General features: G+C 43.5%; 1 protein-coding gene across 2 annotated transcripts in view; it reads right to left on the bottom strand.

Moving 5' to 3' along the window:
- chm (CHM Rab escort protein) overlaps nucleotides 1-18,367 on the bottom strand; it is a 36,111-nt gene extending 17,744 nt beyond the window's left edge. The window contains exons 1-8 of one of the 2 annotated variants that reach the window (XM_055942820.1): nucleotides 18,264-18,367; nucleotides 10,923-10,989; nucleotides 10,593-10,665; nucleotides 10,178-10,305; nucleotides 9,520-9,868; nucleotides 9,220-9,336; nucleotides 8,738-8,858; nucleotides 3,858-4,080 (exon numbers count right to left, since the gene is read on the bottom strand). In XM_055942820.1, the coding sequence (XP_055798795.1) occupies nucleotides 3,858-4,080; nucleotides 8,738-8,858; nucleotides 9,220-9,336; nucleotides 9,520-9,868; nucleotides 10,178-10,305; nucleotides 10,593-10,665; nucleotides 10,923-10,989; nucleotides 18,264-18,315 (1,130 nt within the window). In that variant the 5' untranslated portion in view covers nucleotides 18,316-18,367. The remainder of the gene's footprint in view (nucleotides 1-3,857; nucleotides 4,081-8,737; nucleotides 8,859-9,219; nucleotides 9,337-9,519; nucleotides 9,869-10,177; nucleotides 10,306-10,592; nucleotides 10,666-10,922; nucleotides 10,990-18,263) is intronic. The other variant, XM_055942821.1, reaches the window with a different exon arrangement.
- Between the last annotated feature and the right edge of the window lie 7,668 nt (nucleotides 18,368-26,035).

The following is a 26,035-nucleotide window of genomic DNA, read 5'->3' as shown; positions in this document are numbered from 1 at the left end:
GCTCTTTCAACACAGTGGGAATAACGGAGAGAGATGGCTGGGGTTTAAGGGAGCTCTGCCAGCTGTGACGGACTGGGGAGAGCAGGTCGAGAGAAAACAGAGGGAGGAATGGAGAGGAGGGACCAAGACACGCCTACCTCACAGACAACCACCTTCGTTGCTCCTAAAAAGGTTTGTACCTGCCCCATAGATGAATTACCAGACATGGCATCTTAATAAAACATCAAGAGAATAAAACTCACAGGCAATCATCCAGGCCCATCGCATGGCCTCTACAGAACCCCATTCAGACGCCAGGGAACCCCTTTTGATGTCATTAACCCTAACTGACAGACGTTTAAGCTGATATTACTCTAATTACCTGGCCGCTGTCTGTCCCAATGATGCCATCCCCCGGGTGAAAAGGCGCCGCTGAAGCACGGCCGGCCCTGACTCGCCCCCCGCCCCCCCCTTTGGCATCTGCGACATCACTCTGCATCGCTGCTAAATTAACAGTTGTGAAAATCTGGGACCCCTCTGAGCCCCCGGTCTTTATAGCCTCTAAATGGCATTTCAGTTCCTATCAAGGCGGGAATCAGGGGACGTGATTTTTTAATACGGTGGCAAAACAATAGGGGCCATTAATAGCCGAACTCCGTGACAGTGCGCTCGGCGATGATTTATGAGTTTGTGTATAATTTGATTACGCTATTAATTCCACTGATTACAGCTGTAGCTAGTGTGGAGAAGGTCACATCCAAAATAAATCTTCGACAACCCTCCTCTCCCCTCTCATACAAAACAACTGCCTCCAACTAGTTATTTCTGTAATTAAAAGGTAATGTAACAAGAGCAGAAATAAGCTCGAGGCTCTAGCGGCAGTATCTCAAGCAAGGCAGAAATAAATAGAACAGCCTTAAAAAGGCTGGCAGTCCTCATTTTCTTGACAACTCAATCCCATACCTTAGATGATGGCAGAGAATGCATTTACAAGTTTACACTGGACGTGTCCACCTCTAGGTCTTGAATCGCTGCAGTGTTCGCTAGACTTCTCATCTCATAGTCATGACATTGACGTCCGGGGGTGTTTCTCTCAACCTTCGACAAACCTGTAGGGCCAGCAAGTGCTGTGCATACCTCCTCCTCGGATGGAGAAATGCTCGAATGATCCATTCGCTTCCTTTACAGTTCAGAGATAAATCTAAAAGTGTACGAGAGTGTGGGTGTATTGAGGAGCACTGCTTAGCAATACCGTGTGCTTCAAGTTCACTTTGGGTCTCCTGAAACTCACATTGGGTCTCCTGTAGCTGTTCCAGGGCTGAACTAAGCCCCGACTCAACCCTTAGAAGACCCGGTGGAAGAGAAGCTGCAGGTTCTGTAGATGCATGCATCCTTCCACCACGGCCAAGCAGGAGGAAAGGGTGGGAGGTTTTAAAAGGGTCCTGGGGAGGATTTCAGATGGTTTTCAGAGGGTTTTACCGGCAGTCACGGACGTGGACAATAAATCCTCACCATGTCCAGGACACGCTAAACAAACAAAATTACAGTGCGTACACAGAGCACTTACCTGTCAAAATCATTGCTGGAAGATTCTGCTGTAATCTGGGGAGCTGGGAGGCTGAGTGGGGGGCTAATGGTTGGCCAATAATTAAAAGAAAACAAAGCACCATGCCGCCTGGCGAGGCCTTCTGCACAAAATTAAATCCTGTTGGATCCGAATAAATTAGATGTTTATTGCTCCGTGAGTGGAAAAAAAAGATGAGGAAATATGATCTGTGACTGAATGCTCAACAGACAATCATCTGCACTAATTAATGCATTTCCCCATCCTCTCAATCTGTTTCATTCCGACTGCTGTCTGATTGGAGCGTGGCAACACGGCATGCAAATCAAAGCGTGTCACGGCCAAATTCTTTTTCAGGGTAAATGAATGGAGGTCTTACACCCCCCCCCCACCCCCCACCACCACGGTCACACGCCATAGAACGGTGCGAGGGACAGAGGCAGAAGACGGACTACTGCAGTCAAAGCGCCAAAGGTTATTTAGAAATTAAAAAGAGTCTTCCCTGTCAAAACTTGAGGAATAATCCAGGCAAGGACACAAAAGCATTTCATCACTTTATTAGCAGTGCTGCTCGCTGATCTGTGAATAACCTGAGAGAGTGAGCATTATTGAGTTTGCACGGCCATCTATCCATCCATCACCTGCAAGGCAGGTATCACATTGATGGATGATCCCGCCTCCCTACCACCCCTCACACCGCTCTCAAATACTTTTTCTCCCTCTACCTCGGACTCCCTACCCCGCTTCTTTTGTTCATCACTTTCAGACTCCACCTTACCCAGCAGACATTTTCTACTGCTTCTCCTTGTTCTCTCCAACCACTTCTTCACCGTTCTAACGTTCCAAAAACACACACGTTGGAACCTTAGCTACCTACACTGTTTGGGAGGAGACACTGAGAACAAAATGACCTCGACTACAGACCAACAGAGTCAGGGTTTGAACTCAAGGTGAGGCGTTACGTTTTTATTCCAAAAATATAAAACTAGGGAGGTTAAAGTAACGGCTCAATTCCAACTTATCACCTGTAGAACAAAAATAAAGACATGGCAATCCAGTACGCATGAACAACAGATATTCACTGCCACTAAGAGGGAGCGAAGAGCGAGAGTTGTGCGGCGACAGACAGGTGTGATCATGTGTCGGCTCTTTACCTTGCTTATCTGAACGTCGGAGGAGTAGATTAGGGGGAAGGAGTGGGAATCAAATATGCAAATGACTGAGCCTCGAGCACAGGACCTTTATTAAAATTCTAAAAAGTCAGCTAGAAGATGAATCCAACCTCCATCGCCTACATGTTGGAGTTATGTCTCTACATGTACTCTTGACAGGTAAAAGCAGACGAGCAAGACATGGCTCCATTCTGTTGCTCTAACTATGTATTCATAATTGTCTATGAATTGCTAGAACAATATAGGAAGAAGAAAGAAAAAGAGTGTATTATAATAAAGCAACAATTCTGCAATAATTGCTTCAACCAAATCCAGTTTCTCAGGGAATAAATGCATTACACAGCTCAAGCACATATTGCCCTCAATTCCAACATGATTCATTTAAGGTTCGAACCTGGTCTGTGTTATTACGCCTCTGTACCGTGAGGTGTGCAGCCATTCTCCATGATGGATTTTAGTTGGATGCAAATTGATTGCGTCGCAGATAGATTGGCGACATGGCACTGACTTTGACAGCACTGCAGCTGCAAAAGAACATCACCTTCCATCTCCAGGGTCAAGGCTGCTCTGTCGTATACGCAGCGCAGCTCGGGATGTTGGCACCCATGCATTCAGCTCAACACACCGCCATGGTGTGGATATCTCCCATTCACAGGATGGAAACGCATGCAGGCAGAGTCATATGCATGACCCCGAGACAAGTGTTCAAGGCTAGGCTATATCCAGCTGCATCCAAGGCCTTTGGGGAGCTGTTCTCCCATTGCCTGGCCGTGAGCCGCCATGGCCCCTGCAGCAGTATGAGCAGCAGCCGTGGGGGACACTTCCTGAAGCTCACTCGGCTCTAAGTGCTACAGTTTCACAGGAGAGCTCCCTGAAGACCTGCAGTGCTAAAAGCTGCCATCACAGAGCCCGGTGGAGCAGAGAGCCTCGGAGTCAGAGCACAAACCCAGTTCTCATCCCCATTCCCCTAATCACCTCCCATCTCTAGTACCCTGTCAATACAGGTCTGGCCCCCAAACCAAACACATAGTTGGAATTCAGTGACTTTATAGTCGTGTGTACATTTTGTTATGTACAATCGTATAGAATCAACATCATGTACCAGTGGTGCGAGGTAAACCCAGACATGAGGAACCACTGACCTGCAGAAGCACTGAGGGATCTCCCCCAGGCCGTAGAGGGGGAACAGGAAGGGCGTGTTGCCGTAGCGCCCCAGACAACGCAGGAAGTGCTGCGTGGCTCTCAGGCCTTCCACCGTGCACACCTCCGGGATCACCATGGCAATGGAGTGAAGGATGAAATGCTGCAGGTTCTCCGTCAGCTTCTTGGTCTGCAGGAAGTCCCAGAAGGAATGCTCCGAGAAGTCTGGAGAGGAGAGAAGGTAGGAGTGAGGGAGAGGCCTAAGATGGAGAGAGATTAAATCATCAAACCAAATGTTACTTGTCACATGCTTCATAAACAACAGGTTTAGTTACGTAAGTGAAATGCTTACTTACAGGCCCTTCTCAACAACGCAGAGAGAAAGAAAATATTTTTAAAATCCACACTGAACAAAAATATAAACGCAACATGTAATGTCTTAGTCCCATGTTTCATGAGCTGAAATAAAAGATCCCAGAGGTTGTCCATACACAAAAAAAGCTTATTTCTCTCAAATTTTGGGCAAAAATGTGTTTACGATGCTGTTCGTGAGCACTTCTCCTTTGCCAAGATAATACATCCACCTGACAAGTGTGGCATATCAAGAAGCTGATTAAACGTCATGATCATTACATAGGTGCACCTTGTGCCGCGGACAATAAAAGGCTATTCTAAAATGTGCCGTTTTGTTACACAACACAATGCCACAGATGTCTCAAGTTGAGGGAGCATGCAATTGGCATACTGACTGCCGGAATGTTCACCAGAGCTGTTGCCAGATGATTTAATGTTCATTTCTCTACCACAAGCCACCTCCAATGTCATTTTAAAGAATTTGGCAGTACGTCCAACCGACAATAGACCATGCGGCAGCGCAGGACCTCCACATCTGGCTTCACCTGGGGGATCGTCTGAGACCAGCCACCCGGACAGCTGATGGGTTTGCACAACCAAAGAATTTCTGCACAAACTGTCAGAAACTGTTCCAGGGAAGCTCATCTGTATGCTCATTGTCCTCACCAGGGTCATGACATGACTGCAGTTCAGAGACGTAACCGACTTCAGCGGGAAAATGTTCACTTCCGATGGCCACTGGCACCATGGAGAAGTGTGCTCTTCACAGATTAATCCAGGTTTCAACTGTACCGGGCAGATGGCAGACAGCAGTATGGCGTTGTGTGGATGAGCGGTTTGCTGATGTCAACGTTTTGAACAGAGTGCCCCATGGTGGCGGTGGGGTTATGGTATGGGCAGGCATAAGCTACGGACAACGAACACAATTGCATTTTACCGATGGCAATTTGAACGCACAGAGATACCAAGATCCTGAGGCCCATTGTTGTGCCATTCATCCACCGCCATCACCTCATGTTTCAGCATAATAATGCACAGCCCCACGTCGCAAGGATGTCTACACAATTCTTGGTATCACCAGACATGTCACTCATTGAGCATGTTTGGGATTCTCTGGATTGGATCGACATGTACGACAGCGTGTTCCAGTTCCCACCAATATCCAGCAACTTCGCACAGCCATTGAACGAGTGGGACAGCATTCCACAATCAACAGCCTGATCAACTCTATGAGAAGATGTGTCGCGCTGCATGAGGCAAATGGTGGTCACACCTGATACTGACTGGTTTTCTGATTAATGCCCCCTACCTATTTTTTGTATTTAAGGTATCTGTGACCAACATCTCCATATTTGTATTCCCAGTCATGTGGAATCCATAGATTAGTGCCTAATGAATTTATTTAAATTGACTGATTTCCTCATTTGAACTGTAACTCTGTAAAATCGTTGAAATTGTTGCGTTGATATTTTTTGTTCAGTATAGAAAATTAAAACACGTAATACAAGTCATAATAAACACACAATGAGTAATGATAACTTGACTATATACACGGGGTACCAGTACAGAGTTGATTTCCAGGGGATACGAGGTCATTGAGGTAGATACAGTATGTACACATAACTAGGAATAAAGTGGCAGATAAACAGCAGCAGCAGCGTATGTGATGGGTAAAAAAAGTTTGTGCAAAAAGGGTGAATGCAGATAGTTAAATAGCTAACCAAATAGCTACAAGGTCTAACTATTTAGCAGTCATATGTCTTGGGGATAGAAGCTGATCAGGGTCCTGTTGGTTCCAGACTTGGTGCATTGGCACGGCTTACTGTGCGGTTGCAGAGAGAACAGTCTATGAATTGGGTGGCTGGAGTCTGACAATTTCGAAGGCCTTCCTCTGACACCGCCTGGTATAGAGGTCCTGAATTGCAGGGAGCTTGTCCTCAGTGATGTACTGGGCCATACGCACTACCCGATTGTTTTTGAAATTGGATGACAAGCAGTTGCCATACCAAGCAGTGATGCAGCCTGTCAAGATGCTCTCAATGGTGCAGCTGTAAAACATTGAGGATCTGAAGACCCATGCCAAATCTTTTCAGCCTCCTGGAGAAGAGGCGTTGTTGTGCCCTCTTAACGACTTCGTTGGTGTGTGGACCATGATAGATCCTTATTGATGTGGACACCGAGGAACTTGAAGCTCTCGACCCGCTCCACTACAGCCCCGAGGTGAATGGGGGCGTGCTCGGCCCTCCGTTTCCTGGAGTCCACGATCAGCTCCTTTGTCTTGCTGATGTTGAGGGAGAGGTTGTTGTCCTGGCCTCACACTGCCAGGTCTCATCATCATCGGTGGTCAGGCCTACCACCATTGTGTCGTCGGTAAACTTAATGATGTTGTTGGAGTCGTGCGCAGCCTCTCAGTCATGGGTAAACAGGGATTACAGGAGGTGACTAAGCACGCACCCCTGAGGAGCCCCCGTGTTGAGGGTCAGCGTGGCGGATGTGTTTGTCTACCCTCACGATCTGGGGGAGCCCGTCAGGAAGTCCAGGATCCAGTTGCAGAGGGAGGTGTTCAGTCCCAGGGAACTTACCTTAGCTTTAGTCAGTGAACAGCATTCTCACATAGGTGTTCCTCTTGTCCAGGTGGAAAAGGGCAATTTGGAGTGAAATAGAGATTGTGTCATCTGTTGGGGTAGTATGCAAATTGGAGTGGGTCCTTGGTGTCTGGGATGATGGTGTTGAGACCAGCCTTTCAAAGCATTTCATGGCTACAGATGTGAAGCCAAGGTGGCGATAGTCATTTAGACAGGTGACCTTGGCGTTCTTGGGCACAGGGACTATTGTAGTCTACTTGAAACATGTTGGTATTACTGACTGGGTCAGGGAGAGGTTGAAAACGTCAGTGAAGACACTTGCCAGCTGGTCAGCTCATGCTCAGAGTACGCATCCTGGTAATCCGTCTGGCCCTGTGGCCTTGTGAATGTTAATCTGTTTAAAGATCTTACTCACATTGGCTACGGAGAGCGTGATCACACAGTTGTCCGGAACAGCTGGTCCTCTCATGCATGGTTCATTGTTTCTTGCCTAGAAGCGAGCATGGAAGGCATTTAGCTCCTCTGGTAGACTTGCGTCCTGGGCAGCTTGCGGCTGGATTTCCCTTTGTAATCCGTGACAGTTTGCAAGCCCTGCCACATCCAACGAGCGTCAGAGCCGGTGTAGTAGGATTCGATCCTAGTTCTGTATTGATGCTTTGCCTGTTTGATGGTTCATTGGAGGACGTAACAGGATATCTTATAAGCGTCCGGATTAGTGTCCCGCTCCTTGAAAGCGGCAGCTCTACCCTTTAGCTCAGTTCGGATGTCGCCTGTAATCCATGGCTTCTGGTTGGGATATGTACATACGGTCACCGTGGGGATGACACTGTCGATGCACTTATTCATGAAGTCGCCGACTGATGTGGTAAACTACTCAATGCCATCGGATGAATCCTGGAACATGTTCCAGTCTGTGCTAGTGAAACAGTCCTGTAGCTGAGCATCAGATTCATCGGACCACTTCCGTATTGAGCGCGTCACTGGTACTTCCTGTTTGAGTTTTTGCTTGTAAGCAGGAATCAGGAGGATAGCATTATGGTCAGATTTGTCAAATGGAGGGCGAGAGAGAGCTTTATATGCGTTTCTATGCGTGGAGTAAAGGCAATCTAGAGGGGGTTTTTTTCACCTCAGGTGTCATGTTGGTAGAAATTAGGTATGATGGATTCAAAACTTTTTGGGTAAATAATACAGCTTATCATGAGATATTCAGAACCTTAAAACGTCCTCCAAAGAGAGACACACATCCCCCCTTGAGCTCACCCGACGATGCCATTCTGTCCTGCAGATGAAAAGAAAGATCTGCTAGATGCATATTATCCATGTCCTTGTTCAGTCACCACTCCGAGAAACATAGGATATTAAGGTTCTTCAGGTCACGTTTAATGTGATCATCTCGAACGGCGCACGTCCAGTTTATTCTCCAGTGATTGTGCATTCGCCAATAGAACGGAGGGTAGAGGCGATGTATGTACTCGCCGACTTCGTTTTGTCAGGGGTGCCCGCACGTCAGCCTCTCTTACGCCCACCTTTTTAGAGTCTCGATGATTGTGGCCTGGTCCGGGGTGAGCAGTAAGTCCTGCGCCTCCGACTCTTTGAAGTAGAAATATTCATCCAAATCGAGGTTAGTGACTGGTGTTCTGATGTCCAAAAGCTATTTCCGGTCATAGGAAACAATGGCGGAAACATTATGTACAAAAAAAAAACTGTTCAGATCAACGCAAAAGTAGATTTGGACCGGAGCCTGTAAAACGGCTGCTATCCATTGTAGCGCCAGTCTGAGAAAGAGAGTGAGGGATAGAGGACTGAGATAGGGAGCAAGAACACTGAAAAGAGAGTACCAGGGGTAAAGGACTGGGATAGGGAGAGAACATTGGGGGTAGAGGACTGGAGAAAAATCGCCAGGGGTAGAGGACCAGGGGTAGAGGGGGGGGGGGGGGTCCTACCCTGGTACTCCTCTGGGTGCTGCTCAAAGTCCAGGCAAAAGGTGAGGAACTTCATCAGCATCCTTTTCTCCACCACTGTCAGCTGCTTGCTGCCAAAAACATCAGCCCTGGAGCAGGGCACCTGCAGACAGCCAGCGAGGGAGGGGGAGAGAAGGAGAGGGAGAGAGAAAGTAATTGTGAGGTTGTGTGAGGGAGGTGTAAAAATAAAAAGGCAGGGGGGTGGGGAGAAGTGAGAGTGTGTGGGGTCAAACATGGGACAGCTATCTTGGGCAGAGTGATTGAAGTACTCAAATTAAAAACCGATGGTCATAACCAGCACTCAGTAAATCAAACGTAAACACATTGAAGATAATATTAAAATGTTGTTCAGCAGAGATTAAAAAGCTGTTTGTGCCACAGCATTAATCTGACATTAATCGGAAAGTCACTTAAATCTGACAGATCTTACATCACAGTGCTGCATCTGTGTGTGTGTTCTCTACCTGTTCCACCTTCCCGTTACGGTAGGTGAGGATGCGGGTGACGTTTTTAAACTCGGCGTATCGGCTGACGTTGGACTTGATGAGGAGGTCCACCAGTGAGCCACGAGAGAACATGAGCTGGGGACGGTCACAATTTAACGAATAAGCAACAGAATGCATTTAGCTGCATCATTTAAAATGGTCTAGCCTTAAAGTCAATGAAACATTAGGTTGCAGGGAAAAATACACTTACACAGAACTGTGTGTTCATTTTGGAGCATTGCCCCTCAATGTCTTAACACCTCAATATACTGTACCAACCTTAGACACAAGGTCAATGTTGAACCTCCGTCCCTCCTTAACAATCTTGGTATAGGTGATCTTTTTCTTGGGCTCTGGTTGGCTCTCAGCTGGAGAGGGGCTGGCCTGCTGCTCCTTCCCCTGGGTCTCCTCTGCCTGGCTGGGCACCTCTCCCTCCTGCCGGGTCTGCTCTGCCCCAGCATCAGGTCCAGAGGCTGGAGACGCCTCGTCACTGGCCACCCCTGGCTCTTCCTCCTCCACAGAACTGCTCTCGAGCAGACACCTCTCTACCTCCCCCTCTGAGTCTGGTGTTTGAGGGACGGACCAGGACGCAGCCGCAGCCTCATTCACCTCCTCCTCAGGCTCCTCACTGCCAACAACACAAAGCAGGTTAGGAGGACATTAAAACCGGTTTGTAGGTGTCGAAACAAAACTAGAAATTGCCATTGGCAGTGCCGTGTAAGCTAATTCCTGTAGGAAGAGTTTTCTGTCGTCCTTTATTCTAAATGAAGCCCTCATCAAGGAGACTGATTGAAAATGAGAATAATGGAGAGGTGGGGCAGAGATTTGTCCCGTGTGTGTGTGTGTGTGTGTGTGTGTGTGTGTGTGTGTGTGTGTGTGTGTGTGTGTGTGTGTGTGTGGGGGGGGGGGGGGGGGGACCGGTTGTCTTCAATGGTACCTGGCGTAGCAGAACACTTCCAGGTTGGAGATGGACGTGTCCATCGAGCTGAGCGCCAGGGCCTCCTCTCCCTCCTCCAGCTTCTCCTTCCAATCCTCCTGTACAGCCTCCTCACTCTGGCCAGCCTGCTGACACAGGAGACAGGCTGCAGCTACAGACAACGTGTGACATCCAAAATGGGCACACAATATATTGCGCACGGCCTGTAGGACAACGTGAAGCCATTACCCAGGCCTCTCACGAAGAACCCTCAGGACGACCACAGTTAACACATTCCTTTCTCAAAAAGGTCAAGGCAGGCGCACCATTTTATATTCACACCTCCAGTTAGTCACATTGGTTGAATCAGTCAATGTCGTGCTTTGTGATGATGTGCTACATTTATAAAGATAATAGCAAACACAGCTACACTCACTTTGTACTCCTCAATCCAGGACAGCAGTCCATTGAATGTGAAACTGGCCCAGTTTCCAGCATAGTAGTTTCTCCTGTAGGATTGAGCATACATTGCAAGTAAGAATTGGAGTCATGTCTTGGTTCATGCCTCATACACAATCATGCACCAGTAACTTTAAAATGAATCAAATTTGACAAAATATTCACTCCAGAATGTACTTTTAAAATAGGCTATTTGGAAGTTGTATCTAAAATAATCACACAGAATGAACGCCTAACCAGAGCCCCATCTCACCCCAGTGCAATCCAACATATCATTACCCACCCACCTCACCCCCCTCAGACTCACCTGTCAACATGCAAGACCCTCTGTCCAACACGGGAGCATGCTGCTGCAATAACAGACTCAGACAGGCCTGAAAAAGGAACAGAGACAGGAGACACATTGTCAAGCCCAAGACGAAGCCATTCAACCCATTATTTCCACGTGGCTTTTGTCTGAATGGAATCGTTTCAATTTCATTTAAGATTTTCTTTTCCCCAACCTGAACCTATTGGCAAGCAATTCACTGCATTGGCGGTGCCTGCTGAATCGGGAAGTGATGAGTATTTCTTTTAGTGTATTGCTTATTCTATTGTCAAATGGGAACGAAATGTCTAGAATGAGACTCTTAGGGCATTTGGAGTCCTAGTGGAGTTGGCAGTTGAACAAGGTTCATGGACAATAGGCATCAAATAAAATGAAGAGTTCCATTTGAATAGCACTACGTTTTTCCACGGCACAAATGGCTCCGGCCCCGAGGGGAAGAAAGCGTTATCCTCTGACGTGAAGAGCACATCAAGGAAAAATCCACCTGGTATTCATTTAGCCAAGAGAAAGATCCTAATTCATTCCGGAGGTTTCCGTTTCCTGGAGAAGACAAAAGGTAAAATGGCCAGGCAGAGGAGTCACACCACAGAGATAGGGGTTAAGGGTAAGCGAGATTGAGAGGCAGTGCCACAGATAGAGCCCAGAAAACAACTCCATTAAGCCACCAAGGCATCCTGGTCTCTCCATCGCTCTTCTTTCTCATCTGGCCTTGCACTGTCCCATCTCGCACACACAATGGGAAAGTGATTTATTCTCATGTACATGCCGCCACTTCCACACCTCTCCCTGTGTCATTTAACAGAGAGCATCTCTCAGTCACAACGGAAAGCCAGAGGCTTACACTGTTTCACCTTGGCACTGTACGCTCTCATTCCACATATGCTACTCTGTCCATTTGTGTCCTCACCATTTCAACATTAGGCATATAGGCTACCAAAGATTTACACAGCTGTAAGCATCACCAAGGATTATGCAAGAACATGAAGTATAGGTAGCCAGTGTCCGCTCGTATCAATGTTGGGACAGCACAAAGAAAGATTTAAGTGGACACTTAAGTATAAAATACACTCTCTCAATGAACTACACCGCGGTAAAAAAACGACATAGTTGTATCTCTAACCACCAGGCCATTCTTGAGATGTTTTTAAAAACTGTAAATAACCTCCGATGCCATCTTTTAATGCCATTTATCGGGTCCGGTATTGATTTTTCCACATCATGTTTGCTAAAGACAAACATTACCTGCCATAAAGCACTGATGCCACACAGACAGGCCTCACGATAAATAATAGATCGGGGCCGGCAGGACTTTGATGACCGAGCAAAGCCAAAATGCTTTCAGCAGGAATTGTATGAAATCATAAATCACTCTTCATTTCAGAGAACATTCCAAAATGGATTCTCTCTCCACCTTGAAAGTCATTTGACGTGTTATTTATAGTCTGGCTGAGAGCGCTTGGGAAGGCAAAAGAAACTAGCAAGCCTTCAGCGGACAGAGCAGGATGGGAAGGCACTTCAGTCAACACTACCCCGTCACATCCTCTTCTCTTGTCACTCGTATACGCACACACATGCACGCACGCACACTGTTAAAATGGGATTCAAATGAAATCCACACATTCAATTCAGTCTAACTGTGAAGTCTTCATAGTTAATAGACTTGCTTACCCTGTGCGGTAGGCCCACCTTGTTTTAACATCCAGCTTACAACACAAGAAGATGATGACCCAGTGACTTGAATCGCCATTGTGTTTTGTGTTTGGGACGTTCCGTGTAATTTCTGCCAACCATGACACTCACCGTCTCAGATTGCTCTGAAAATAAGATAAGCATTCCGGGAAACATTATTTTACTGAAATATCATTTGATCTCTGACAAATGAAGCTATTGCATCCCAAATTGGCCATTTTAAATGTATAGGATTCATATAATATTAAATAATTATAGTACCTAAGATCTGATTTGGACCAAACTTTTTTTCAAACAATGAGTAAGATATGAGGAATCCAAAGAAGTGGTCAGAAGCTACCCACGAATCCCCCACACACCACACCAATCCCACCCCCAACAACCAGTATATAGTTTCAGTTTTCCATGTCTGACAAGTAGTATGGCGCTGCAGCTCGGGAGTTTTGTTTCTTCATCCTATGCAATGTATTCTCAGTGAATAATTTTTTATCGTTTCTCCCCCCCCCCGTTCAGATAAATGAGTCATAGAAGATGTTGGGTTTATGTCCCATCCTATCATCCTGATATAACCAGGTTCTGACCACAAGATGGTGCTGTTCCTGCTATTAGGTGATTCTTTTTTTAAGAACCCCCCTCCTCCCCCATTTGCTAGGTGGAACTGAGCTACAGTGGCAGTACAGGTGCAATGCTGAAAGGGAGGCACCGTGAGACCCAACACGTTGCTGGCAGCAGTGCAATAAGGGACAGAGGGAGAAAAATCACAGCACTGATTACAGAAATGATTGCAGTTGATATGCAGCCATTGTCAATTGTAGAGGATGCCGGCTTCAATACCCTAATGGCATATCTGGAACCAGAAGATGCCATGTGGAAAAACCGTGATAGCCCTGATGGAGAAATTGTACAATGATTGCTCTGCAAGTACAAAGCACGAGCGCTCAAACACCATATGTGACGTTAACAACAGATTGTAGACATCTATGAACACACTGTGGTACATCACTGCAACGAGCCATCACATTGATGAGAAGTGGGACACGAAGTCCCATGTACTGACAACATGAAGGAGAGGAACACAACAGAGAACCTAAAACTGCATTAATACCATCGTTGTTGAGTGGGTGGGGAAACAGCAATAAAGTGAGCGCTGTCTGGTAAGTAGCCAGGACTGCTGTAGATTGAACTACACTGACCCCTAGCGGTTGTACGCAGCACCATATCTGAATTGTGAATTCGCTGCATTTTTTGGGTGTCACACCCCTAGTTTCAAATGCTAACGTTTTAGCATTTGTGGCACAAATCCAATGCAATCCAATGCTGGATGCTCTGGTGAAGGCATAACTGCCGAAACACATTAGCCTGCCAGGCCGAAAATAAAAAGGTGAAATGAGGTGACGTCTTTTTGTAATTTCATTTACATTTTGTGACACAAATGCTAAAAAGTTAGCATTTGAAACAGTGCCCAACAAAACCAAAGCATGCATTGCTGTCATAACTCAAACTGGAAACCAATATGTTATTTTGTATTTTGGGTGAACTATCCCTTTAACATCGAGAATTCTTCAAACTCTTACCATCTAGTGGTCAGAACCTGGCACTATCAGGATGTAATGTCTATGAACAGGGGAAAAAACGTCACAAAATCCACAGAGAATACATTACATAGGATAAACAATACTTTGAGCTGCAGCTCCATACTACTTGTCAGACATAGAGAACTGATACTGTATACTGGTTGTTGGGGTGGGATTGTGGTAGGGGGTCCATGGTCAAAAGATAACCCTTTCTTTGGATTCTGCATGTCATACTCATTGTTAGAAAAAAAGTTGGGTACAAATCAGATGTTAGGTACTATAATTATTTAATATTTTATGAATCCTATTAATTTTAGTTTTTTTAAGCCAATTTGGGTGCATTCAATTAGTTTAATTTCTCAGAGATCAAATTATATTTAAACAAAATAATGCTGCGGGAATGCTAATCTTATCTGTTTCTAACAACAAACGATTTCAGAACAATCTGAGACTGTGGTGTGTCAAAATCGACTCGTTTGTTATTTTACCAGACAATTTGCTGTTGTTTTAAACCTGACGGCAAAGCAAGAAGTCTAAGCGCAAGTCAGAGATGTGTCAACTAGTAAAGCTGGTGATTGTTGGCTCTGTTCCATAATCACATGTCCTGCTAATGGAGGCCCTTCATGGCAGTGACTGGAGGTCCTACCAAGATGGATAGTTACATTAACACAACAGCAGGGAACGGCTCAGCAAGATGCCGCCTCCGTTTGCTTTATTGCCTCTCTATTAAGACTCTGCACAAGACCAGTTCCACTATGAGAACTGGAATAATTGTGAATCTCTGTCACGGGAACACAATCGATTTGCCATGATACCATTCCACTTAGGCTAGCTAGTAGAACGTCCTTGTAGGTTTTACCTGTGCCGACTTGCTACCTCCCATCCAGCTGACTTGGCTGTAGTCGAACGTTTCAAAAATAAAGGTCCCGTGTGGCTCAGTTGGTAGAGAATGGCGCTTGCAACGCCAGGCTTGTGGGTTCGATTCCCACGGAGGACCAGCGCAAAAACAAAAAGTCTGAAAACGTATGCCCTCACTACTGTGGATACACTCACTAGTCTGGATAAGAGCGTATGTTAAGCAAATAAAATGTAAAACATAGGCTATTTAAGGGATAATAATCTAACGACTGGACAAAAGATCTGCAATGGCCCAGGGGTGCTATGCTGATGAAAATGATTTCAAGGTCAAATTATTTCAATTACAAAAACAAATGGACAAAATATTTGTAAAGCAGAGAATTGGGCCTACAATTGGCTAGACCCCCTTTAAGAGACTTTCACACATCAAACTCGCAGATGTCCAAAAGAGAACTCTCCACGTAGACCAGAGGTCCCCTGTGCCACCCCCTGGTGAGCGTCAGATGTGTGTGAACAGGGGACTGACGGGGTGCAACCAACAGGAACACCCTGCCTCACACAGGTGAAGGGCCAGCAGATGGAAAACAGGTGTCATTAGGGGGCCACTATATTCATAAACAACTGTTCCTTGTCCACGGCCACCTATTGCACACAGACCCAACACAAAGACAGAGGCTGGGGAACCTGGGAAAAAAATGCTTGTCTGACCAACCTTGACACAGAACACTGCCTGCACAGAAATAGACTGGGTCATCAGTGCAGTGTTGTCACCCACAGTATGGGGACCAGCTGGCTTCAAGTTTTGCACCAGCAAAACCAGAAGTGGGCCAGAGATATTCAATTTGCACACCATCAATCATAGTGCTGAATTATAGCAATAGGCATCTGAGCTGTCATTTTTAATATTTATTTTCCTCCTCCATTGCATAGTGAATCCCAGCACTGGTGAGCTCCTACAGTGGATCCCCTGCTGGCATCAGTTCTGTGCGTTGTACCAGGTCTGTGCATGGACTGATTTCTGAACATAATGAATCAGAACACCTGTATCCTTTCCTGTGCTATTACTGGGGCTAGATTCTTATTGGTAAGCCCAGGTTATCATTCTGAATGAAGACAAACCATTGCATTGTCTTGCCAGAACATTGAATGAAACCAGTGCTGGGGATTCATCAAAGAGTAGGCCAACTAGCCTATAGTGAATTACAGTGGAGGCTGCTGAGGGAGGACGACTTATAATAATGGCTGGAATGGAGTTGTATCAAGTCAACCACATGTATTTGATGTGTTTGACTCCATTCCAGCCACTATTATGAGCCGTCCTCCCCTCAGCAGCCTCCACTGGTGAGTTAAAATGTAGCCTAAGATCAACCCAGTGATGTGAACGGAGTTATCATTACTAACACCGTTTGGGAGTAATTGATTACATGTAATTAATCAGTGACATGTAATCTGATTACAATAAAACTGTAACTAATTAGTTACGTAACCAGCAAAAATATTTTAATCGGATTACAGATACTTTTGAAAAACTAGTTGATTACTTTTCGGATTACTTTTAATTTTTGAATGGATGTTTTAGAAAAATACACTATGACACCTTTCTGTTTACTCAATGACATTCAATTCAGCATTAAAAAAAGCTGCAAGTTTGTTCCACCTGAGTGAGTCTGTACACAAGTCAGAAACCATGATGACACAACAAATTTGTTTGTTCGATAAATTTTGTCTTCTTTTAATGTCCTTAAAAGGCATCTGCATACCAAGTTATGTTTGCTCCTAACAGAACTCCTCTAGGTGAAGTGAACGTCTGTGCATTGCATACTCCCTTAAACGACCTGCACTTGAAAAACAAGAAAAAAAGCGGCAATAATGTCCCTCTTGAGATGCCATAGCCAGTATACATTTCCTCAAAATAGTACAAATTAATCTAAAATAACTATGACGTTTTGGGTAGTATTTCTCGAGTGAAAAAAATTGCATGAAAATGAGTTCTCTCACTGAATGACAACAAACACTTAATTGAAGAATCCATACTGTTGACCAAGGGGTATAGACTTCAGCTACCGAACTTTGGCTTGCCTCAAGACATGTTGTGTGTGCGCATTAACAGACGAAAAAAGATAATATGATGGGAAGCATGCAGAGACGTCTTAAAGGGAAAATAATCAAAAAGTAACAAAGTAATCAGATTATGTTACTGAGTTTGGTTAATCAAAAAGTTACATTACTGATTACAATTTTGGACAAGTCATGAGTGTGTCATGGATTTGAGAAATAAGCAATTAGAAGTTTTAGTTACAAAATAATTACGTAGAATTACAATTAGCTAGGTGCAGGATGTGTAAGATGGCATCACATTAGACTCATCTGTGACTGAACATTTGTTCAAGCAATTTCTATCCTGAAGAACCTGATAATGACATCTTACATTTCTTATCCCGTATTGTCTAGCTAGCATTTATAAACAGGTAGATAGGAAAACATACTGTATGTGGGGGTTGGACACAGACAGTTCTACATTTCACTGGCTAAATATAGGTTTAGCGTTCGCTACCCAACAGTAGCCCAGGCTAGTCACAATGACAGTGCATGCTTCTCTCAACTGAGAGCAATCAGTTAAGTTAGAGAGATGCCTTTACTAATGCTAGCTAGCTAGCTGTTTGGCTGTATTTACCTTATATACCATGTGCAAACGTTGGTTGTTTGAGTTAAAGTTAGTTAGCCAGCTCTTCATATCAAACAGGGACACGATAGCAAGAATTCAGATAGCTGATAGCTAACATTCACACAGATGTTGCCATCAAGGAAGCTGATGACGTTGTCAAAGTTAGCTAACCTTAGCTACTATAGCTATCGATGTTGAAAAGCTTAACACACACAAATAAATACATTTTTTACGCGTTCAGAAAATGACACGAATTGCTAAGTCATTGGTTATAGCTAGCTAGCTGTTTTATATGCAAATGGTACAGGTATACATGTTAGATATTCCGTGCTCCTAATTAGCAAGATAACTCGTTAGCTAGCTGCTAACGTCAACAACAAGCTGCTAGCGTTAGCAACCAATGCTATCAGCCATTTCACAGTTTTGGATGAAACCTTTAGACAATATTCTTGCACCCTCCCCAATTTCAGAGGCACAGTTATCAAGAAACAGGTTGAAAGTACACACACTGGCAAACCAACAATAGTTTATTACCTGTCCCGAGTATGATAACATCAAATTCGGATGGTAGGTTGTCTGCAGCCATGGTGAGCACTGTATCATGTGACAGATTAGCTGTGACGTCACATATACGTACGTGTGTACATACACACACAATGATTAAATAAAAAAGTAGCCCATGTGTTTTCTCTTAAATAATAAACATGAGTAATATCATATTAGTAAAGATGTAACTATAAGTAAACTAAAATAGAAACACCATACCGTCAACATCCAATATTCCATAATATAGTAGGCAGTGGGAGATTAAGGTGATAACATAAATAACAACAAGATACACCTCCAGTGGTCCTAACAACTTTCCACCAATCCCTAATATCTCAGGCATTCATATAGTGTAAGAGGTATCTTAGTTTTGGTCCATGTTTCCCAGGGGACCCTAATTGGTTGGGAACATGTACAACATATAAAAGCATCCCAGACCCACCTGCCCAGATTAGAGTTTGAGGGAGTTCGATTAAACTGAGCTGCGGTGCAGCGGTCTATAGACCAGCCCGTGACATGAACGGGCAAAAGCGGTAAGGGAGGAGCGCCCTTCTCAAATCGAACAGTAATCTATACCGCTCGGTCATGTTGTCAACAATCGTTCAGAAACATACAACATATTTTTTCCATAAAATATACAGTATGTTGAAATTCTCTAACTAGTTTTCATTGGGAAGGCAGATTGAATTTTTTTAATCAAAAGCAATACATTTTGCATGTGAAAACACAGAATCCTATTAATTACTCCACATGCTTAATCTATGTCACTTTTGTTTTGAGCCGACTTCGCCGTCGGCCACGAACGTGGCACCTGGTTCACGCCCGGGAGGCCGCCTGGTTCCAAAGCGAATGCAATCACTTTTCACCCGGTGCAAACTCCTCCAACTGGGGCAATCTGGGCCAGATAATCGCATCCCCTCCTATTGTCCCTGAAGGTGGTCTGTGTGTTTTGTGCTGTGTTGTTACTGTGCAAGTCTACTTCTGAGCCAGGGTAACCATTTTGTGACTATGCTGTTTTGAAGAAATGTTTTTGGTGTGGTTGGATTTTTCTGATAAGGTAGGCTATTTGTATCAGTGCTGATGGACACAATCGACACTGGTCGACACAATCCAAATGTTTATTGCTTTGTAAGTTAGGGCTATGACACTGCAATAATGTCATTTTGTTTTTCAGTTGGTTTCATGTGTTTGGAGACACCTTTGAGGTCTAAGCAGTCTTAAGGTGATTGTCTTTTGAATGAAGTTGTATTTCTATTCACTGTTTCTTTTTAAAGGCAGTGGGTAACTGTTTTCTCTTTTTTCTTTCATCCTGAAATGATTTGTCACTGCTTTTGATCGGTTGTAAATCAACCGGGAAAGTCTGTGAAAGCATGGTCACACTTTAGTCGCAAGTCAGTTTTTGTAAGCTATAAGAACCCCTTTGTGTATCTTCTTTACTGCTATCCTGTTTTTTAACAAGCAAACCTGAACTATACTTGTTTTTCATATATATATAAATTACGATTTTCCCAAGTAGAGGTATTCCTAAACAAAATGATCAAACTGAGACAGGCTTCTGAGGGATTTGCAATAGTGATGAGAATAAAAAGGCAACATTCTAAAATGGTCAGAATATGATGATGCATATGATCATCTTTGTGCACTGGTAGTTGCTGCATGACCTTCTTCTCCTTCTCCTTCTCCTTCTCCTCCTTCTCCTCCTTCTCCTCCTTCTCCTTCTCCTTCTCCTCCTTCTCCTTCTCCTTCTTCTCCTTCTTCTCCTTTTCCTTCTTCTCCTTCTTCTCCTTCTCCTTCTTCTCTTTCTCCTTCTCCTTCTCCTTTTTCTTCTTCTTCTTTACGCAAAGAAATGTTAAAGGTGCATGCCGCCACCTACTGTGCTGGAGTATGTGGTCAATCACAGTTCACATTACATTAGGATAAAAAGAAAACTAACACAAACATCCAAATCCATCTGCCTAATTATTTACTACTATGAAAATTAAAAAGAGCCATACTAACTTCCATCAAATACTCCCCCATTCCAAAAATCCCTTTCAAACCTCCCCAAACCCGTCCAACCTCAATTAACCCATACACATCAATCTTTCCCTCTCTTCACATACTTACAACAATACAACAACACATGCTCCACCGTTTCATCAGGCATACACTCGTCATACACAAGCCTTTCACAGGACGGCAAACCAAATATAATGACAAATTCAGTAAAGAGTAACCTAGGCTCAACCGAGCATACTTCTCCGGGTTGACTACTGTAGATGGTATAGCCCACTAGCCACGTTTGCCAAGAGCTGGCATCACTACTGTCAACGGCAGAACATGGCTATGACCCGATTCTGCATATAAGAACTGTTTCAGCCAACGGACAAAACTGGACTGGACTCAGGTAAAGTATATATTTGTAAAGATTTTCATCATTATCTTTCTTTCCTTTCTCCATCTCAGCCAGAATGAGGTAAGCTTCACAAACGTCCGGTGCTTGCCTGCTGCTTAGCCTGCAATCCTGTTAATGTATGCTGTAAAACTTCAGTGGGTTGGGCTGATTGCTTGTTGAGTGATGTGCTGGTTGTAAAGGTAATGATGGATTGAGTGTTGTTTCGAAAATGAACATGCATTTAAAAGAGTTATTATGAGGGTTGTAATTTCCCCTTAAATGCAGTTTAAATGAATGCACACCGTGTCTATTTCCTGGTTCAATACATTGAAAGGACAAGAGGTCAAACTAACCTGATGATATAAGCTGCATTTGGCATACAGTTAGCTAGGAGCAGTAGTACACAGTAGTATACATTACCCACGGCATAGGCGTCAATTCAAGGTCTATTCCACGTTAATTCAATGTAATTTAATTGAAATCACATGGAACAAACATTGATTCAACCAGTGCGCGCCCAGTGGGTAGTTTGACCATTTGGATTCATTATCACCGGTTGCCTTTTGTGGTTTTAAGTGGTTTCTAAAAGCCCTGCAGTTAACAAATAACCAGACTTGAGGGTACTTCTCAAAACATTGTTTATTTCACGAGTAGAGGTCATCTCCACGTTCATTCTTTCATTCGTGAGTCATGGGTTTTAAATGATTGACATTTTTAATTACACTGATAGGACACTTGTTATGTCACAAAAGCACGAGATGCATCATGCGTTCCAGACCCAGACAATATACTTGTCTCAAGTGCTGTTCAACATTTTGGCCAGCAGCTATTTGTTTGTGCTAACCAGGCATGGTGCTGTAGAAACTTCACTAACTTTTGTTCCCATCCCATATAAGGTTTTGGGCAGTAACCTACTATGTCACCAACCAGAGAGGGGTCCTCGAGAATATTGAGACTTGCTCATTAGGTTGTGTTTGCAGCTATCCCTGTTGTTTGCTGGGCCAAGCTCTGCCGACAGGTGTTTATTGGTTTAGAGGAATCATCAATTGATCATCACCGGTCTCCTTTTCAAAAATCTCATATAACTTAAAACAGCCCTGACAGATGGCTGAAAACAAGCAGTTTTTTCCCCCTCTTTTCCCTATTAAATTTGAACCGCAGTGTTGAAGCTTTTAACAGGAGTGTTTGTCTCAAGTTTTGTGATGCAGGGGTGTCTTGGTGTCACTTGCTTACTCTCACGGGATATGCTTCTTTTTTAATCCAAGTAAAATTAAAAGAAAAAACCTGTGTGGTTTGAAATGGTTGGAACAGTTTCATCCTGTGCCATTTAGGGGTATGTTCAGAGGCGGTTTTCCTGGCTGTCTTACAAACGATCATCAATGCAGCAAGCACTGCCTTGCTTTCTGAGAAAATCAAGAACTCTTTATCTTCCAAGTACCCACACCTTTCCCTGTTCACTTCTATGTGTTCCGCTTCCTTTGATTGTTGCTTCAGAGAACCGTTAGAGATGTAGCTAACTCTTTATCATGGCTCATGCATTTTAAAGAGTCCCTGATTGGCTCTGTTTCATTCTAGCAGTGGATTATTTGGAAGGGGGGGGGGGGGGGGGGGGGGGGGGTATAAAGGTTTCTTAGGCCATTCGTCCTCCTGTTCCTTCTACTTGAAGGGATATGATATGGAGAACCATGAAGTTAACCAGAGCAGTGCAACTTGACAGGTGTTGAGGGTGCTGTGAATAGTGGTATAGTCAATGAAAGAGAATTGGATTTCAAGTTCTCTCAGAACTGGACTGACAACCAAGTGGAATCATATGATTAAGGGCTGTGGTTATATGTAAATACTGAAAATGCAACCAGTATTCCAAGGGCTTATTCAAAGATTTGGCTTGAATTCTATCAGCTCTGATAAAGCTGAACTTTTTGTTCTTCTTCCTTTTCAACTTGGGGAAAATTAAATATGGGGGAACAACTTACAATTAATACATCAAATGAACACACAGAAAAATACAAATAAATGTAATTACAATGTGATTACGGATATAGCAAGATGACTTTCAAGATGTCAAAATGGTTGTGACAAGTATTCAGGCGCAATGATTCAGCTTTATAGACCAAACCACATCCCAAGGCAGAGAATAGATTGGCGGTCTTACTTCAGGGATCAGTCACCCTTCATTTGGCAGCAAGCATAGCGGAAGTGTCATTATATCATCAATGTGGGCCTTCTTGAAAAAATGAAGCATGGCACCCACACTCAAGTAACAAGCTTGTCCTTTTAAGTAGAATTAAGGAGCGATATTTTATTTAAATTAAGAGTCCATCAGCTTTTTGGCACATGTCACAGCCCAAATGGATTACTTGACTCCTGTAACATTCAATCCAGCAAGAGACAAGAAAGTGTAATGAATTTAAAACGCTGTAATGGGCATGAATATCTATCACAAGTGACAGTAAAATTAGGAAAACATTCAATTACAATCACCAGTAATATATTGTTGTTATTGATTTGTGTGATGCTTGCATTACGAAAAACATTTCATTATTCTGAAGGGAGACGGTGTTCTGTATCTGGCCTCACTGCAATATTTCACATTACAATAACTCTAAGGAAGGACGTAAAATTGAGATGAGGCAGTCATTCTCTCTCTCTCTCTCTCTCTCTCTCTCTCTCTCTCTCTCTCTCTCTCTCTCTCTCTCTCTCTCTCTCTCTCTCTCTCTCTCTCTCTCTCTCTCTCTCTCTCTCCCTCCTTTTCTCCGTCGCCTGTCTTTCACACAACCGCTTTGTCTACAGTCTGCATGATGCATAGACTATAATGTCAAGCATACAGGAGTGGATGTACAGTATTCTTCCCACAGCAACAAAGTACAATTGTCATCCACTGAAGGAACTTTATAGGGATTTATGATTTGTCCACATTCATTCCAGTGTATTCTACGTGTAGTCACAGTACATTTAGCAGTATTAATTCTTGCCGTTTTTGTCATGTCAAAGAATGCATAACAAAATATGTCTGAATGCAAAATGATTCTGAGAAAGAATGTCAGTGACAAAATTATTTTGATTAATCATTGACGAGCAACATGAAGGTTGTGGGATTTTAAGATGGTAACCACTTTTTAAGCACAACATATTCAAACAAATTGTTATTGATATCCTAATGTCAACCCTCTTTTTTGTCGTTGTCACAAGAATGCTAAACTGTATATTTTTTGTATGATACAAATTCCAAAAATGGTCAAATGTTTAGGATTAAACGTGTTGGCAGAACGACAGTTGATATGAGAAATAGATTTTCTCACAGTTGATATCACCAGGCTGTTCAGTGTCAGAACAACTCAAAATCTGAAAACTGGGAAATAAGTGCTCTTTAACCAGTTTGAGAGCCTGCCCTTAAAAGAGGAGATTACTCTGTACAATATTCCAATGCAGCAGTCCATCACTGTGTGCTGAGAGGGTGGGAGGGCATCATTATATACATTTACTCTGTGAGGAATGAGTTGTCACTTTGCATAGAGGGGGAGACATTAAGCTGCTGCTCGGGGAGTGGTTTGAGGCTGGAGCTGGTAGCTTTGCTAGCTGGCCGGCTATGCTAATCAGGCAATCATTAAGATTAAATAGAAGATGAAGGAGCAAGGTGCAATTGAAACCCAGGTAAAATATGTTTCTAATTTCCAGATTGCTACCTAGCTTTTTAATTTAACCAGGTACTTGCAAAAAAATTTGCATGGCATTTAAGCACTCATTACAATATTAATCTTCCCTACTAGAACAGAAGAGCCCAAAGGTTAAGTATTATTCCTGTATTAATTTCTCAGACTTTTTTTTTAACCAACATGAAGATTTTCATTTGAAATACTGCCATCTGCCTGAGAATAGGTCCAGGTGTGCCAGTGCCTTAGTTATTTGTAACATGTTCTGTATTAGTGAGGTCAAACTAAAAAAAATGTATTCAGTAGCCTAACATGAAACCAACAAGTCTGTATGGTCCCTGGTTATGATTATTGAGGTGAGGTGTAGCCTAAGTGAAATGCAATGTGTGGCATAATAGTTTTGACCAGGGCCATACCACTCACTATAAAGGAATATATGTTTTTACCTAATACAATGTAACCCCTTGGTTTACATTGTATTAGGCAGGACTGCAGTGAGGGCATCTGGCCTCTGGAGAGGCGCCTGTGTTACTGTATCAGAATGTATCCACCCAAACCACACTGGGGCTCAATAGGCAAAGGCACACGCATGGTTTAAAGTGACAGTATATTTTGGTATTTTTAGTATTTAGTATTGAGGTATTTTTATTAGGATCCCCATTAGCTGTTGCAAAAGCAGCAGCTACTCTTCCTGGGGTCCACACAAAACATGAACCATAATACAGAATGACATAATACAGAACATCAATAGACAAGAACAGCTCAAGGACAGAACTACATGCATTTTTTAAAAAGGCACGCTTAGCCGACATTTCAATGCACACACACAAACTATCTAGGTCAAATAGGGGAGAGGTATTATGCCGCGAGGTGTTGCTTTATCTGTTTATTTAAAACCAGGTTTGCTGTTTATTTGAGCAATGTGAGATGGAAGGAAGTTCCATGCAATAATGGCTCGATATAATACTGTACGCTTTCTTGAATTTGTTCTGGATTTGGGGACTGTGATAATACACTACTGGTGATCCAGTTAAGGTGAAAGGACTGTCAGACAGCTAGTAAATAATAGGTTATTGATATGTGGGCAAGTCGTTTGAAAGCAAATAAATGACCAAAGATGTCATAGATTGTATCAGATTGATTCAAAAAACAAACATAAACATGTAAATGTATCAACTTGTTCATTTCTCTGCATGGGAGTTTATGTATTTTGAGTTTTGTACCACAGCTTTGTTACCTTTCAACTTTTTTTACAATCAAGTATTATCCACACATTGGTTATTTTTTTCTGTTGCTATTTGTTGAACAGATAGGCAGGCACACATACACACCCATGTCCTCCTATCCTTGATTGAGGAAGCAAGCATCCATGGGAATTGTGTGCCCATAAATGTCAATGATAATAACACCAATGGAACTACTATCTAACTCTGCAGTAACTAGGAGTAACCAGAATAGGTCTTCAACCAGAGCCACATGTAAATATATGTCTCTGTGTTCAACCAGTAGGCCATCCCAAACATTCTACTTCCTATATTCCATTAAGGTTCAGACCTCGTGGTGTTGGCCTTGGTGTGGATATTACTGTAGAAGGGCTAGCCTGCAATAACAATAGCATTTACTTGTATTACAATAATCGTAATCACAATGACTGGGGGGGCTGGCAGTTTATTAGTTTATCCTAATATTAATCCTAATAATCATATTGTATTGTTTACAATAGATCTACATGTAGG

Source organism: Salvelinus fontinalis, chromosome 13, assembly GCF_029448725.1.
Source record: "Salvelinus fontinalis isolate EN_2023a chromosome 13, ASM2944872v1, whole genome shotgun sequence".
Taxonomy (NCBI): domain Eukaryota; kingdom Metazoa; phylum Chordata; class Actinopteri; order Salmoniformes; family Salmonidae; genus Salvelinus; species Salvelinus fontinalis.
The sequence above is the reverse complement of the archived record's forward strand: the minus strand, read 5'-3'. Positions and strand labels throughout refer to the sequence as shown.